The sequence below is a fragment of the Engystomops pustulosus genome, chromosome 3, assembly GCF_040894005.1.
Source record: "Engystomops pustulosus chromosome 3, aEngPut4.maternal, whole genome shotgun sequence".
In the NCBI taxonomy this organism is placed as follows: domain Eukaryota; kingdom Metazoa; phylum Chordata; class Amphibia; order Anura; family Leptodactylidae; genus Engystomops; species Engystomops pustulosus.
This window is the reverse complement of record NC_092413.1, coordinates 161,615,215-161,630,729: the sequence shown is the minus strand read 5'-3', so window position 1 is coordinate 161,630,729 and position 15,515 is coordinate 161,615,215. Positions and strand designations below refer to the sequence as shown.

The following is a 15,515-nucleotide window of genomic DNA, read 5'->3' as shown; positions in this document are numbered from 1 at the left end:
GGATATCCAGAACAGGGTGTAGCAGGACTCAATAACCCCGACCCACATTATACCCTAGACATTAGGTATAAAGTATCCTAACTATACCCCTCCAGGCCAGAATCTACCCCTCTAATATAGTACAGTCCGGCCCAGGCCACATTACACCCAGGGGGTAAACTCTATACCAGGGGGTGTAAGATTCACCTGTATAAGATGAAGTTTACATAAATGTTCATATCAACCGTGTTTACGTAAACGTAATTTGAATGTCATGTTTATGTAAACGCAATGTGAATGCGATAATTACACAGCGTTTGCTTAACCCCTTCCTTACTGCGGAGCCATCTCTATACGCGGCGGATGTCGGCTCCGATTGCGGCAGTTAACCTGTTAGGTGCTGCAGTCGAAGCTGCCTGCGTTTTCATTGCATTTGAAACACATTACATCAGCTGAGGAAAGGTGATTTGCCTAATTACATTACTGTTAACATTTCCGTTTACAAAACGTATTTTAAACGCAATGTTAATGCATGTTTTATGTTAATGCAGTCGTTAACGTTGCGTTGACACACATAAACAGTAATGTCATTTGGCCAATCACCTCTCATCAGCTGTTGTAATGTGTTTCAAATGCAATGAAAACGCCACCAAAACGCAACGTGTGAACACGCCCTAACAGCGCTTACAGTCAGAGACAGACACAGATATATTACTGTACATTCCCTTATACAAGGGTAACCCCCCAAATGATAAACTACATATCCATAAACCACATGAGATAAAAAAAAGGTCACTATTAGACAGGTGTAATATGTATTAGCATCATGACGCCATAACGCAGGTATAAATAATATTAATACTAGGGACAGGAAGAGCTGTCATACGGTCTGGCGGCTGTAATGTGCCTGTGCTCTTATTCCCAGTAATCCTCACACTGGAGAAGATGTGGCCGGTTATTCTTGGAGCTTGTGACGGAGCGGAGAATCTGCGTCCGATAATGAATGTGAACAGCGGTCGAGTGACTGTAACTATATTCTGGGGGTGAAGGGGTTTCGTTAGCAGAGCGACTCCAGCTCAGGTTTCACTAAGTTATCTAGGCCGGATACTGCTTTTTAATTCTTATCCGATTCTTACCCATCAGCAACGCAACTCTCTGGTCTTGTGACATCTCCCCCTTTTTTCTAAACGCCCATTGTCCCACCCACAAGCATAGTATAATATTGACCTTGATGGTCTCCCAGTAGTACAATGCTGCTAACTTTGGCCACCCCCCCCCCCATCCCGTACCCATATAATACACCCCTAATGCAAATCTCCATTAAATAAAACCCCTCTTTAATTTTATCCCCCCTTAACATTTGGTTTTCCACTTTAATTTATCTCCCCAAACTTACACATAATAATATCTGTACTACTACCCCCACCCCTCCTCACATGGTATGGTCCCTGTCCTCCTGTAGCCCCCTGTCCTCCAGCCTCCACCTGTGGCCTCCTGACCTCCAGCCTCCACCTGTAGCCCCCTATCCGCTATCCTCCTCCTGTCCCCAGCCTCTTACAGCCTCCTCCTCCTGTCCCCCAGCCTCTTCCAGCAAACCGGGGAAAGTGGAGAGAACTCAGGACATTCTCTCAGCCGCCCGTGACCATGGGACAGAGCCCAAAAAACGGGACTGTCCCACCGAATCCGGGATGATTTGGAGGTATGCATTTCGCTTGCCCACGATGGCGTCTCACCAGTGCCAAGCCAAGGTCCATTAAACGAAATATGCCTGAGAGGGGGGCGCGGCCTGTACATCTTATACACATGTGCGTCATATTGTGAGACCAGAGAGTGACGTAGCTGAAGGGCAAAGCCTCGGAGACGGCAGTGGGCACTTCATCCTGATACTTATAGGGTTGTTCTCATCTGGGCATTGACATTTATTTAAATTATCTGCTGAATATACACATTTCTTCAATTGGATGTTATAAAAAAATAATTTCCCCATAAAAGTAGCCATGTTGTTCCTTAGTAACAAAATGTCCTTGGATACGGCCGCTTCTGCTGGAGAGATTGTAAAAAGAAACAAATAGTTTTTGCATATGAAATGGTTAGTAGTAACTGCATGTCCCTCAGCCGACATGTGGAAATGAACCGCCAGGCAGAACTAAATAGAGCATGTCTGGCAATCGCTTCCAGGGTGCGGAGGTGGTCGTATTTAAGGACAACTATCTTGTTTCTACAGAATTATATATGGCTACATTTATAGGAAATTATCTTCACACAGGTAATTTTTATTTTTCATCACATGCAATGGAAGAAATTTATGTATATTGAAGATGAATTAAATGTGAATACCCCATTAAAGGAAATCTACCACCAGAATGAAGGATTGTAAACCAAGCACACTGACATACTGGTGTGCACCCCTTCTGGCAGGATCCACTCTTCTATTAACTTATTATGCCCTTGTTTTCACAAAAAGGCTTTATAATTTAATCAAATAAGCCTGAGGGGCTCTGGGCTCTATTAACAGCTATGGAGCCCAGAGCCCCTTGGATTCATTTGCAAAATCATTGTATAAGAAGGTAAAAGAAGAGCGGATGCTGCCAGAGGGGGCGCAAGTCACACAATACAGATGCATCACTTCTTTATATTGTTTTTCTTCTCAATAAATATGTAATGAATTACAATACACAGAAGTAGGAACTCTTATCAGAAGTTACCAGTCCAAATATCATCCAAAGTGAGTCTCCTGTCCTGTGAATGTGCAGGATCTAAGTGGGTCCAGCCAGAAGTGACCAGATTGTGTGAGGGTCAGTCTGCGAGTCTCCTGTCCTGTGAGTGATCAGTCTGCAAGTTGGGTCAGGCCAGAAGTGACCCGATTGTGTGATGGTCAGATTCTGAGTCTACTGTCCTGTGAGTGATCAGTCTGCAAGTTGGGTCAGGCCAAAAGTGACCCGATTGTGTGAGGGTCAGGCTGTGAGTGTCCTGTCGTTTGAATGTGCGGGTTGTAAGTGGGTCAGGCCAGAAGTGACCCGGATGTGTGAGGGTCAGTCTGCGAGTCTCCTGTCCTGTGAATGTGCTGGTTGTAAGAGGGTCCAGCCAGAAGTGACCCGATTGTGTGATGGTCAGATTCTGAGTCTACTGTCCTGTGAGTGATCAGTCTGCAAGTTGGGTCAGGCCAGAAGTGACTCGATTGTGTGAGGGTCAGGCTGCGAATCTTCTCTCCTTTAAAGTGTTGGTTGTGAGTGGGTCCGGCCAGAAGTGACCCGGTTGTGAGAGGGTGAGTCTGCAAGTCTCCCGTCGTTTGAATGTGCGGGTTTTAAGTGGGTCAGGCCAGAAGTGACCCGATTGTGTGAGGTTCTGTCTGCAAGTCTCCTGTCCTTTGTACGTTCAGGTTGTAAGTGGGTCCTGCAATAAGTGAACCGGTTGTGCGAGGGTCAGTCTGTGAGTCTCCTGCTCTTTGAATGGGTTGTTTGTGAGTGGGTCCGGCAATAAGTGACCCGATTGTGTGAGGGTCAGTCTGTGAGTCTTCTGTCCTTTGAATGTGTTGGTTATGAGTGGGTCCGGCCAGAAGTGACCTGGTTGTGTGAGGGTCAGTCTGTGAGTCTCCTGTCCTGTGAGTGATCAGTCTGCAAGTTGGGTCAGGCCAGAAGTGACCCGATTGTGTGAGGGTCAGGCTGCGAGTGTCCTGTCCTGTGAGTGATTAGTCTGCAAGTTGGGTCAGGCCAGAAGTGACCCGGTTGTGTGAGGGTCAGGCTGCGAGCCTCCCGTTGTTTGAATGTGCAGGTTGTAAGTGGATCAGCCCACAAGTGACCCGGTTGTGTGAGGGTCAGTCTGTGAGTCTCCTGCTCTTTGAATGGGTTGGTTGTGAGTGGGTCCGGCAATAAGTGACCCGATTGTGTGAGGCTCAGTCTGTGAGTCTTCTGTCCTTTGAATGTGTTGGTTGTGAGTGGGTCTGGCCAGAAGTGACCCGGTTGTGTGAGGGTCAGTCTGCGAGTCTCCTTTCCTGTGAATGTGCGGGTTGTAAGAAGTGCCCGATTGTGTGAGGGTCAGATTCTGAGTCTACTGTCCTGTGAGTGATCAGTCTGCAAGTTGGGTCAGGCCAGAAGTGACGCGGTTGTGTGAGGGTCAGGCTGCGAGCCTCCCGTCGTTTGAATGTGCAGGTTGTAAGTGGATCAGGCCAAAAGTGACCAGGATGTGTGAGGGTCAGTCTGCGAATCTTTTCTCCTTTGAAGTGTTGGTTGTGTGTAGGTCTGGCCAGAAGTGACCAGATTGTGTGAGGGTGAGTCTGCTAGTCTCCTGTCGTGTGAATGTGCGGGTTGTAAGTGGGTCCGGCCAGAAGTGACCTGATTGTGTGAGGGTCAGATTCTGAGTCTACTGTCCTGTGAGTGATCAGTCTGCAAGTTGGGTCCGGCCAGAAGTGACCCGATTGTGTGAGGGTCAGGCTGCAAGTCTCCCATCGTTTGAATGTGTTGGTTGTGAGTGGGTCCGGCCAGAAGTGACCCGGTTGTGTGAGGGTCAGTCTGCGAGTCTCCTGTCCTGTGAATGTGCGGGTTGTAAGAGGGTCCGGCCAGAAGTGACCCGATTGTGTGAGGTTCATATCCTGAGTCTACTGTCCTGTGAGTGATCAGTCTGCTAGTTGGGTCAGGCCAGAGTGACCAGATTGTGTGAGGGTCAGGCTGCGAGTGTCCTGTCCTGTGAGTGATTAGTCTGCAAGTTGGGTCAGACCAGAATTGACCTGGTTGTGTGAGGGTCAGGCTGCGAGCCTCCCGTCGTTTGGATCTGCGGGTTGTAAGTGGGTCAGGCCAGAAGTGACCCGGATGTTTGAGGGTCAGTCTGCGAATCTTCTCTACTTTGAAGTGTTGGTTGTGAGTGGGTCCGGCCAGAAGTGACCCGGTTGTGTGAGGGTGAGTCTGCTAGACTCCTGTCTCGTGAATGTGCGGGTTGTAAGTGGGTCCGGCCAGAAGTGACCCGATTGTGTGAGGGTCAGGCTGCAAGTCTCCCGTCGTTGGAATGTGCGGGTTGTAAGTTGGTCAGACCAGAAGTGACCCGATTGTGTGAGGTTCTATCTGCAAGTCTCCTGTCCTTTGTACGTTCAAGTTGTAAGTGGGTCCGGCAATAAGTGAACCGGTTATGTGAGGGTCAGTCTGTGAGTCTCCTGTCCTTTGAATGTGTTGGTTATGAGTGGGTCCGGCCAGAAGTGACCTGGTTGTGTGAGGGTCAGTCTGCGAGTCTTCTGTCCTTTGAATGTGTTGGTTGTAAGAGGGTCCGGCCAGAAGTGACCCAATTGTGTGAAGTTCAGGCTGCGAGTCTCCCTTCGTTTGAATTTGTTGGTTGTGAGTGGGTCAGGCCAGAAGTGTCCCGTTGTGTGAGGGTCAGGCTGCGAGTCTCCCTTCGTTTGAATTTGTTGGTTGTGAGTGGGTCAGGCCAGAAGTGACCAAATTGTGTGAGGGTCAGATTGTGAGTCTCCTGTCCTGTGAGTGATCAGTTTGCGAGTTGGGTCAGGCCAGAAGTGACCTGATTGTGTGAGGGTCGGGCTGTGAGTCTCCTGTCCTTTGAATGTTTAGGCTGTAAGTGGGTCAGGCCAGAAGTGACCCGGTTGTGTGAGGCTCAGGCTGCAAGTCTCCTGTATTCTGAGACTAAAGTATTAGTTATCACACACAGCTCTAATAATTATATGTAATTATGATGTATTCTGCCCCTAAGTCTTTATTTCCTCCTTTTATTTGGTGCTATTTGTAACAGTCCTCAGCCTCTCCTATAGGGGGCAGTGTGTGTTCTCTCTTTCAGCAGTGGAGATGAATGAGGTTCGGCCTGTGAGGTCCAGAGGAGACGATGGTTCCGGGAGCACCCCCCACGTTCTGCAGTACTGGACTTATATTGTGGCTTTGGTCCAGGGTTTTAGAACTGATCGCCTTTTCCAGGGGGTCGAGAAGGAATTTTTCCCTGAGACACAAATTGTCCAGGTTTTTCGCCTTCTTCTGGATCAACAGCTTTAGGTATAGGAAGGGGGTTGTGTATAATAAACCATGTTTAACCCTCCACATGCTTTGTCCTGGTTATTCTTCAGTGATACATAACTCTCAGGTCATTCTGTATATTGGTTCCTAGGCCTGTAACCCATGGCGATGGCCGTATAACGCCACGCGGATATACAGGAGGGAATTATGGCGCAGGTCTATTATCTGCGCCAGTTTTCTGTCTGAATTTGCACTAGAAACAACGTGCAAACTGGTTATACATGTATGTAAAGGACGTCCAACAATCCGGCCCTATGGTGTAACTAGAGGCCATTGGGCCCCAAAGCAAAATTCCTAGCAGGGTCCCCACATCAGGTTCCATCAGAATTTTTAACATTCCAGACAGATTTATATCATGAACGCCCCTAAAATTGACCCCTGTACCCTAATTCCCCCCATTGGAGTCAATTGTAGCAAAGCTGAGGGCTTTGGTCATGAAACATGCCCATCACCAGGGCCGCCATCACGAGGGGTCTAGTGGGACTGTGTTTAAGGGCCCCCCATTTTCCAATCAAAAGGGGGGCCCAAGGAGCTCAAACCCCACAGCACTGTCTGTCTCCGTCAGTCTGAAAAAAATAAAATAAAAACCTAAACACACCTTCCCTCTTCCTGCCCTGCATCACTATGACCATGACACCACCGCCTCATGGTTTATGTGCCCGGGCCGCAAGGAGAAGGAGGAGCCGCAGGGCTGGGAGAAGAGGCCAAAGGGGAATATAGGTTTTTTTTTTTCAAGAGGGCCCTGCTATAGACATTTCATTAATGATGGGGTGGGGGGTTATATTTATGTAAAGGGGGCATCAGAGGTGGACATTTCATTAAATGGGGGTATCTGGGGTGCCTCTTTTAATAAAATGTCAACAGCAGATGCCCCCCTAACCCCTTCACGCTCCGTGGTAGATATATCCGCCACGGAGCTATGAAGGGTGTATGAAGAGGGCTCATGAAGAGATGGGCACCAAATATTGCATATCGCAGCAAAGACCCATCGCTAACACCCACCGATCGCGGGCGTTAACCCTTGCTTTGCCACCGGCGGCACTGAAAGAATGGCAGCGATCGCTTGCCATGGTAGCCTCGGGTCTTCGTCTGACCCAAGGCTGAATGGCTTCTGCCTATCCGTTACAATGAGCCAGTGGCTCCTTATAATGTATAATGTGCAGAAATGCCATATACTGCGATACAGTAGTATTGCAGTATATGGTAGGAACGATCTGACCATCTAGGGTTAATGTACCCTAGATGGTCTAAGAAACAGTGAAAAAAAAAAGTAAAAAAAATTGAATAAAATATTAAAAGTTCAAATCACCCCCCCTTTCCCTAGAACTGATATAAAACATGATAAACAGTAAAAATCACAGACACATTAGGTATCGCCGCATCCCAAAATGCCCGATCTATTCAAATATATAAACAGTTATTGATGGCGGTGACCTCCAAGACGGGAAATGGCGCCCAAATGTCCGAAACGCGACTTTTACACCTTTTTACATGACATAAAAAATGTAATAAAAAATTATCAAAATGTTGCTCAGTCCTCAAAATGGAAGCAATGAAAACGTCGGCTCATTTTGCAGAAAGTGACACCCGCCCTCCAGCTCCGTGCACCAAAGTAAGAAAAAGTTATTAGCGTCAGAAGATGGCAAAAAAATATTTTTCTTTTTTGTACAATTCGTTTAATTTTTGAAAATGTATTAAAATGCAATAAAACCTATATAAATTTGGTATCACCGCGATCGTACCGAACCAAAGAACAAAGTACAGGTGTTATTTGGTGCAAATTTTTTTTCAATTTTTCCACATTTGGATTTTTTTTCCGGCTTCCCACTATATGGCAAGGAATAATAAATAACATCACGGGAAAGTAAAATTTGTTACGCACAAAATAAGCCCTCACACAGGTCTGTACACGGAAAAAATGAAAAAGTTATGGATTTTTGAAGATGGAGAGCTAGAAATGAGCAAAAACACCCTGTGTCCTTAAGGGGTTAACAGAAATGTCTAGATGAGATGCCCCTTTAATGAATTGTCCACTGCAGATGCCCCTATTGCTGCAGTTGTTAGTCGTCCTTTGCACAGTCTGGCTTTTATGAATGTATTTGTGGGTTTGGTGTGGTACATGTATGCAGTGTACTCTATGAGGCGCAGCACCGCAGCAGTACACGGCCATTCCCACAGACAGGAGAGGAAGGTAAGCAGCGTCTAGCAGCCGGTGGGCGGTGTTTCCTACGTTACGTCACCAGTCAGTACGCCGGAGACTTCTTACTGAGTCCGTTATCATCCAATCATTCAAACTTATCTGTGACCAATCAGAACGTAAATACGTCATCCCCAGAGACCTGGAGGGAGGCGTCGCAGCCAATCAGAGAGAGTGTATGTGTCGTCACGTTCTGTGTTAGCCAATGACGGCTTGGATGACAAGCTGCCTTCATGCGACCAATCAGAGGGCTGCTTATGGTTTGGCTCGAGTTTTGAATACGGTTGATGGCCGCTGCTGGACCGGTGTGGTGGATGCGGGTCACCTGTCTGCTGTAGTGTGGTCCCGAGCCGCCCGCCTGTGTGACAGACCTCTGACGGGTAATGGAGGATACTGGGGCGGGTTCTGGTTGTGTGTACTCTGTACTGGGGCTGAGGTGGGTGCTGCAGGTGTCAGCCCTGGCCTGTGTGCTCCTCAGCGGGGGAGGAGGTGCAGGTGTCCTGTGTGTGACACCTGTCAGTCACAGTGATGACTATACATCACCATGACACATTAGTTAGGATCTCCTGGACCTAGGGACACATCAGAAGGAAGAGTTCACTGCCATTTATACAAAGAAGGGCACACCCACTGGGCACTTGCAGAGCTATGTGTATGAGCTCTGGAGTGCACACCTGGATGTGTTTGCACTGCTTCCACTCACCTATTTAGCTGCCTGCAGGTGGAGTGAGCTTTTATGTACTGACTGGTTTCCTTTATATCTGTGCTCTTTTTGTTTTTGTCTTTTCTGCAGACTAAAAGAATTTATTCTAAGTATTAAGTGCAAGTTCTGAGATTGTGAATAGTAACGCTATACTTATGCTATATGTTTGCTACATTAGTAAACACTACTACTCTCAGCTGAGTGTTTGCTTCAGTTGTTTGCTCTCCTCTGAACAGTCCTAATACTAGGAATGTATTTGTATTGTGGGCTTAGTTTTCTACATATGTATCCAATCTAAGCTTGGAGATATTTATACTGGAAATACTGGTTCAAAGAGTTCCATTCACTGACAAAAAGAAAAGTCATGCTCAAAATGTGTCTCTTAACGGCTGGGAACAATCTGGAAACTTTTTTAAAGGGGTTACCCTCCTTTGGCACAAAATATCCTCTTGTGCTGCTGTATGATGCTGTCCCCACCCCTCTGCCGCCTTCTGATGTCTTTGGCAAGGCGGCTGCGCAGCGTACAGCCCTGCCGGGCATATGATTCTAATGCAATCTGTGATCTTTCAGCTGTGGTACATTGTCTGCTGTAGGGAGTGCATAGGCGTGGGCCACTCCCCCACCAGCTACGACCCTCCACGACTATTGGTGATTTGTAGGTTATTGTGATTATATCAGGCCGTACAATTTCCCTTTTTTTTTTTTTTTTGCACATGTGATTTGTCATAGTGGCTCAGACAGTTTGATAAATGTGGCACATACAGCGGGAAAAAAAAGTGTATTTAGGCAGACACCCATTGTGCAAGTTCTTCCACTCAAAAAGATGAGGCCTGTAAGTGACATCATAGGAAGAACCTCAACTATGAGAGACAAAATGTTAAAACAAATCCAGGAATTCACATTGTCTGATTTTTAAAGAATTTATTTGCAAATTATTGTGGAATGAATATATATATTTAATTAAAAACAAAAATTCATCTCAATGGCAGATGTCGAACGTGTTCTGTGATGTTTTGGGGCTGTCGCTGGGCAACACAGACTTTCACCTCCCTCCAAAGGTTTTCTACGGGGTTGAGATCTGGAGACTGGTTAGGCCCCTACAGGACTTCTTACTAATCCACTTCTTTTGTTGTCCTGACTGTGTGCTTGCTCTCTAGCAAACTTCAGATGGGCCCAGGTATGTACGGGCTTGTGCATGGGGGACACATCTGGCACTGCATGATCTGAGTCCCTGGTTGGGTAGTGTGTTACTGACAATACCCTTTGTTACGTTGGTTTTGGCTTTCTGCAGGTCATTCACCAGGCCCCCTCTGTGGTTCTGGGAGTTTTGTTCATTGTGCTTGTGATCATTTTGACCAGACTGGGTGAGATCTTGCGTGTAGCCCCTAATCATGGGGGATTATCAGTGGTCTTGTACGTCTTCCATTTTCTAATTATTGCTCCCACTGTTGATTTCTTCACACAAAGTTGCTTTCCTATTGCATATTCAGTGGGGAACATTTACGAAGGCGTTTCCGCTAGTTTTGTGGTGCTCTCACCGCATGTTCTACTCAGAAATCAGACAATGTGATTTTCTAGGTTTTATTTTCACATTTTGTTTCATTTGACGTTCTACGGTCTTCTTTTTAAGTGGGAAAACTTGCACAATTGGTGGCTGACTACTTATTTTACCCACTGTATGGTGTTAATATCTTCATTGTAGTCGCAAAAAGTGGCAAATTTGTCTCACCTTTTGGATTTGTGACTTTGAGACGTTGCATTTCATGAATCTGTCCATTGCATCTGGATTCACGTGATAAATCTGGAGCAAATTATCTACAGTAAGAAGCAGAGTGGAGTATTTACAATGTATACTTTGGTCAAGCGAGTATCTCTGTGGCTGCATGGATGGCCCTTTCCTCTAATGCAAAATGTTTAATATTTTGCAAATATTTAAAAGAAAAGCCTGAATTTGTTGCAAAAGAGCAGATGCAACTACTGTGAGACTTTTTGAAGACTGAAAACTGATGTGACTGCATAATCTGCTTTAGTTTCCTAAACCGTATCAAATGGTCATAAAAACCCAGCAATGCACCCGGGATGATAATGCTTGTTGCATTTCATTGGTAAAATGTTGCAGTTTGAAATCCCGCAGATGATGGGATTTCTCAGGAGTACTGGAGTTGCTATTGCTGATCTTTCTGCAGCTTATCTCCTTTGACATGCCCTGCAGACACCTGTTGATGTGTGATGGCTCTAGGAGATGTTATATTCTCTGTTTTGTATGTTACCCTAGTGATAGTGTTGATGTAGTACCTGTATCACAATCCGTCATTGTTTTCAGACCCTTGAGTGACAGATTATGTCATCTTGGTGATCATGAGAAATCTTACTATATATATGTTGGTGATCATGAGAAATCTTACTAATTATATATATATTGGTGATCATGACAAATCTTACTAATATATATATTGTGGACCCTAAAATGCAAAATGGCAACATTTTGACATAAAAAGGTCCTAATCCGTTTTTCACTTTTTATAGCATTAGTGACGTTTTACTTTTCAAAGATGGCTCCAGTGCGGAAAACTACATAGAACATATGCCAGTCTGCTGCCACCTGAAAATCGCAGATTTTGATGTATATTTGGTTTAGTAAGCACCTCCTAACCTAAAGGGTTTATTTGGGGTGTCGGGTCCTCCATAAGGACACCGGACTTATAGACAACCCCTAATTACAGAAGGACCCCTCTGCCCAATGTGACCTCAGGTGAAGGTCTCTGTATGTTACTTTAGTTGTCTGTAATGATGTTTTATTGATGATTCTTTTTCCCATTACAGCGAAAAATGTTGAAAATCCAGTTGTCACTGGGGCAAGAAAAAATAAATCTTGTCTGGAGCTACAATTCTAAAATATACAGTTTCGATTTGCATGCAAATAAACTTGGTAACAAACCGAAAGAATCTATCCTTCATGTAACCTGTGGGCTGCCTGTAAATTTTTTTTTTTTTTTGGATACAGGCACATGGTACATTCCAAACTGCACGTAAAAAAATGACCCACGGTTTTTTGATGAGATTGCAGTTTTTTTTTTTGTTTTTTTTTTCAGTTACTGTTTTAATGGAAAGTTAAATTTAGAAAATGCAGGGAAGATAAATCCAGCAATTCCTCCTCCCTTACTCTCCTCCTCTTCACACCCCATAACACAAACAAAACTGTGAGAAATATGAGAGGAATTCTCCAGGGTCTCCCAGAGGATCTCCATTTCTTCCTCCTCCCGCTCACAATCTTATGGGGGGATGTCAGGGCACAGATGCTGTTTTCTCATCCCTTTCTGGAGAGGGAACAGGAATTAGTTTGCCCACTTATTTTGTAGCGTCTGACTAAGGCTACATTCACACGATGTATGCCCACCGTACTGTAGCACCGCTCACCACCACCCCTCTCCATAGGCATATACAGCGCACGGCGGCGTATCACGGGAAAAGATAGGACATGTCATATATTTTCCTGGGCTACGGAGCGGTACGGTGCCGCACGTGTGAAGTGTATGGGGGACGTATATCGGCCGTATATACGTCCCCTATACATGTGTGTGAAGGTACTATAAGCACTTTAATGAGCACATCGTAGTGATCAAATACAAATTTCACAGAGTAGTTAGCAGCACATTTTGCACTTTAATAGCACATCATAATCTAGACACTTTGTCTAAGAAAAGACGAGTAGTATAGTGATTAGAATACACAGAACAACAATAGTGACATAATAGATACAGCATTCTACATACACCTACCTGTGAGCGCATCCCGGTGGTGAACTCCGCTGGAGACGTCCTCCTCCGTCAACATACAAGTGCGCATGCGCTAGTCTGAATAAGGGATAGAGATTCTCTCTCCCCGCTCGGACGGCGCAGGCGCAGTGGTGACCGGAAGAGGGACGTCGCCATATTAGTACAGGCAGACGTAACGGAAGGGCATGCGCCAATCAACAGGTGAATACCGCAACACGCATCCACCAATCACAGTAGGTGTAGTGACCACATGACTCACTCCCAGGGCTTTAAATAACCGGACATCCTCTCAGTTAGACACGCCTCCTGAGGAAGCAATAGACGAAACGCGCGTCGGGGTGAGGGGCGCACGGCGGCCACAGTAGCAAGGTAATTAAAACTAACCTTTTTCAATGGGAAGAAAAAAATTAATCTAAAATGATGGGAATGCCAATATAGGACACTGCAATGTAATGTATCTTTGACTTGCGACAACTGGGCTGCCTGAGCCTCAATTTATCTTGGGATTATTTTAAAGCTGAAATAAATTGTTAAATAGATGTTTTATTGTTAATGAAATAAAGAGATTTTTATATATGAAAAAATATATTTTGTAAGTTCCCCTACTTTTTAGGGTGCGATAAGTTAGATTGGGGGGAAGCTACCCGTACTCCTCTATAGGACGTAACTTATTTGGGTTATAATGTGTGTGAAGGTAGCCTAAGGCGGACCATTGTTTTTACACAAACGGATGTTAACAATGTTGGACTTCTACCTATATGTGCTGCTATCAGAGGGCGCACTAACATTTTGCCAGAAGCGTAACCATACTCCTCTTACTGAGTTTGAGGAATATTTTTAGCCGAGGAGTATGAAATTTTCAATAATAGAAATATGACTCCTAGTTGTATATAGTTCATTTTTCACTCTCCACCTTCAAAAATCTATAACTTTTTCATTTTTTAACGTGAACAGAGCTGTATGAGGTGTTTTCAAACGCACCACAATAGCGAAGAAAGGGAGATTTGCCTGATTACATTGATGTTAACATTGCATTAATGCATGCCTTTTGTAAAAGCAATGTTAACAGAAATGCAAATCTGCTCTTCTAAGATGTTGTAGTGCGTTTCTAAACGCATGCGTTAGCGCCACATGTGAATACACCCCTGGCACAACTGACTTGACCAGGTCAGTACTGCACCTCTAACTGCGATTGTAACCTCATTCACACAAACATTTGGCTTTAACAATAGCGTAATCCCAACCTCCTTGACTTGTGCATTGCTCTCCCCTCCACCACTCTGCGATAGAGGGAGTCATTGACACAGATGTAAACAGAGGCTAAACTTTGTCTTTGCTGGTATTGTATTGAGATGTTGACTTTAGAGCTTTAGAACTAAAATTATTATGCACATTACAATAAAATTGTCAATCTTTTCATTCAGGAATAAAATGCACCACCAAGAGCATTGAAGCTGGTTACAGTCTGCTCACAGGAACAGAGTTTGCAACCTTCAGTGTAAGTGTTCTAGATTGTGAGAGTTTCTTTGTCTCAGTATCTTTCTTCTATAGTACAGGCTTTGACTCTTCCTATGTTTTATTTTATAGGCTGCTAATAAACAATCATGACTGACAATAGTGTCCTGGTACCTGCCGGGGGCAGGAGTCTTCTGGTTGACTCTTCTGTATTTGATTCCAAAATAGCAGAGACGTCAAAAGAAAATCTATTCACAGGATCTGCAGATGTTGATGGTAAAGTCCAATGAGAAATACACTTTAGTTATGTGTTTCAAAAATGTTAAAATATATATCATAGTTTTTTGAATTATAATACACAATACAGATTTTGTCCATCAAAATAAAGGATAAATATATTTGACAACCATTTAAAAATTCCCTGTTTGTTTTTCAGGACAACGCTGACATGTTTGCTAAGTTCACACACAGATGGCTCTTCCACATTGGAGCACACTACTCTGCCACATTCATACACACACCATATAATGGCTGAACCCCCTACATATCCTCAGCTATGGATCCACAATATTTAATAAATACCCTGCATCAGCTTCCCATCCCTTCAGTGTACCCACCCCACAGATATTCAGCTCTCACAACCTCTTGTACCGTATTTTCCGGACTATAAGGCGCACTTAAAAGCCTTGGATTTCCGTGGAAATCCAAAGTGCGCCTTATAGTCCGGTGCGCCCTATGTATGGCGCTGGGCAAAGGGCAGCGGACCATACTTACATAGGTCCCCGCTACCGGAGACCGGAGATCTCCAGCGGGAACTGCAGACCACGCGGCACGAACAACTTCTGCCGCGTGGTCTGCAGTTCCCGCTGGAGATCTGCTGTCTCCGGTAGCGGGGACCTATGTAAGTATGGTCCGCTGCCCTCCTCCACCTTCCCCGCTCACCTTCCCCGCGTTCCCCGTCGGGTCTCCGCCACGCCCCCGGACCCCGCGCCTTATAGTCCGATGCGCCTTATATATGTAATTATTACATATATAAGGCGCATCGGACTAATGCGCCTTATAGTCCGGTGCGGCTTATAAGCCGCAAAATACGGTACTTAAGGAATATTAGCCCCTAAACCAACAATGGCTGCTGGTAAAGTGTTAAAAGTGTCCCCATTTCACCTAAAATTAACTGCCAGTGATGCACTGTACCTTAATTCCAGCCTTCTTTTATGTAAATTGGTTGCCTTGACTCATATCTCCTGAGTTTGACTCTTCTCCTCCCCCGGGCTGCCAGTGACCCCCCCCCCTCCCCCCTTATTTTGACTGACAGCTCTGTATCTTTTCAAATCACTGCCCTGCCTCCTTGTACTTTAGGGGCGTATATATTAAACTACAAACATATAAAGCTCTATTTA

The 15,515-nt window shown here is 45.2% G+C and overlaps 1 protein-coding gene across 4 annotated transcripts in view; it reads left to right on the top strand.

Annotated features, from left to right (window-relative positions):
• The first annotated feature begins 8,378 nt into the window (after window positions 1-8,378).
• The window catches only part of ECT2 (epithelial cell transforming 2), a 39,564-nt gene continuing 32,427 nt past the window's right edge, over window positions 8,379-15,515 (top strand). For 2 of the 4 annotated variants that reach the window (XM_072142786.1, XM_072142785.1), the window contains exons 1-3: window positions 8,379-8,561; window positions 14,085-14,158; window positions 14,248-14,391. In XM_072142786.1, the coding sequence (XP_071998887.1) occupies window positions 14,265-14,391 (127 nt within the window). In that variant the 5' untranslated portion in view covers window positions 8,379-8,561; window positions 14,085-14,158; window positions 14,248-14,264. The remainder of the gene's footprint in view (window positions 8,562-14,084; window positions 14,159-14,247; window positions 14,392-15,515) is intronic. The other 2 variants (XM_072142788.1, XM_072142787.1) reach the window with 1 other exon arrangement.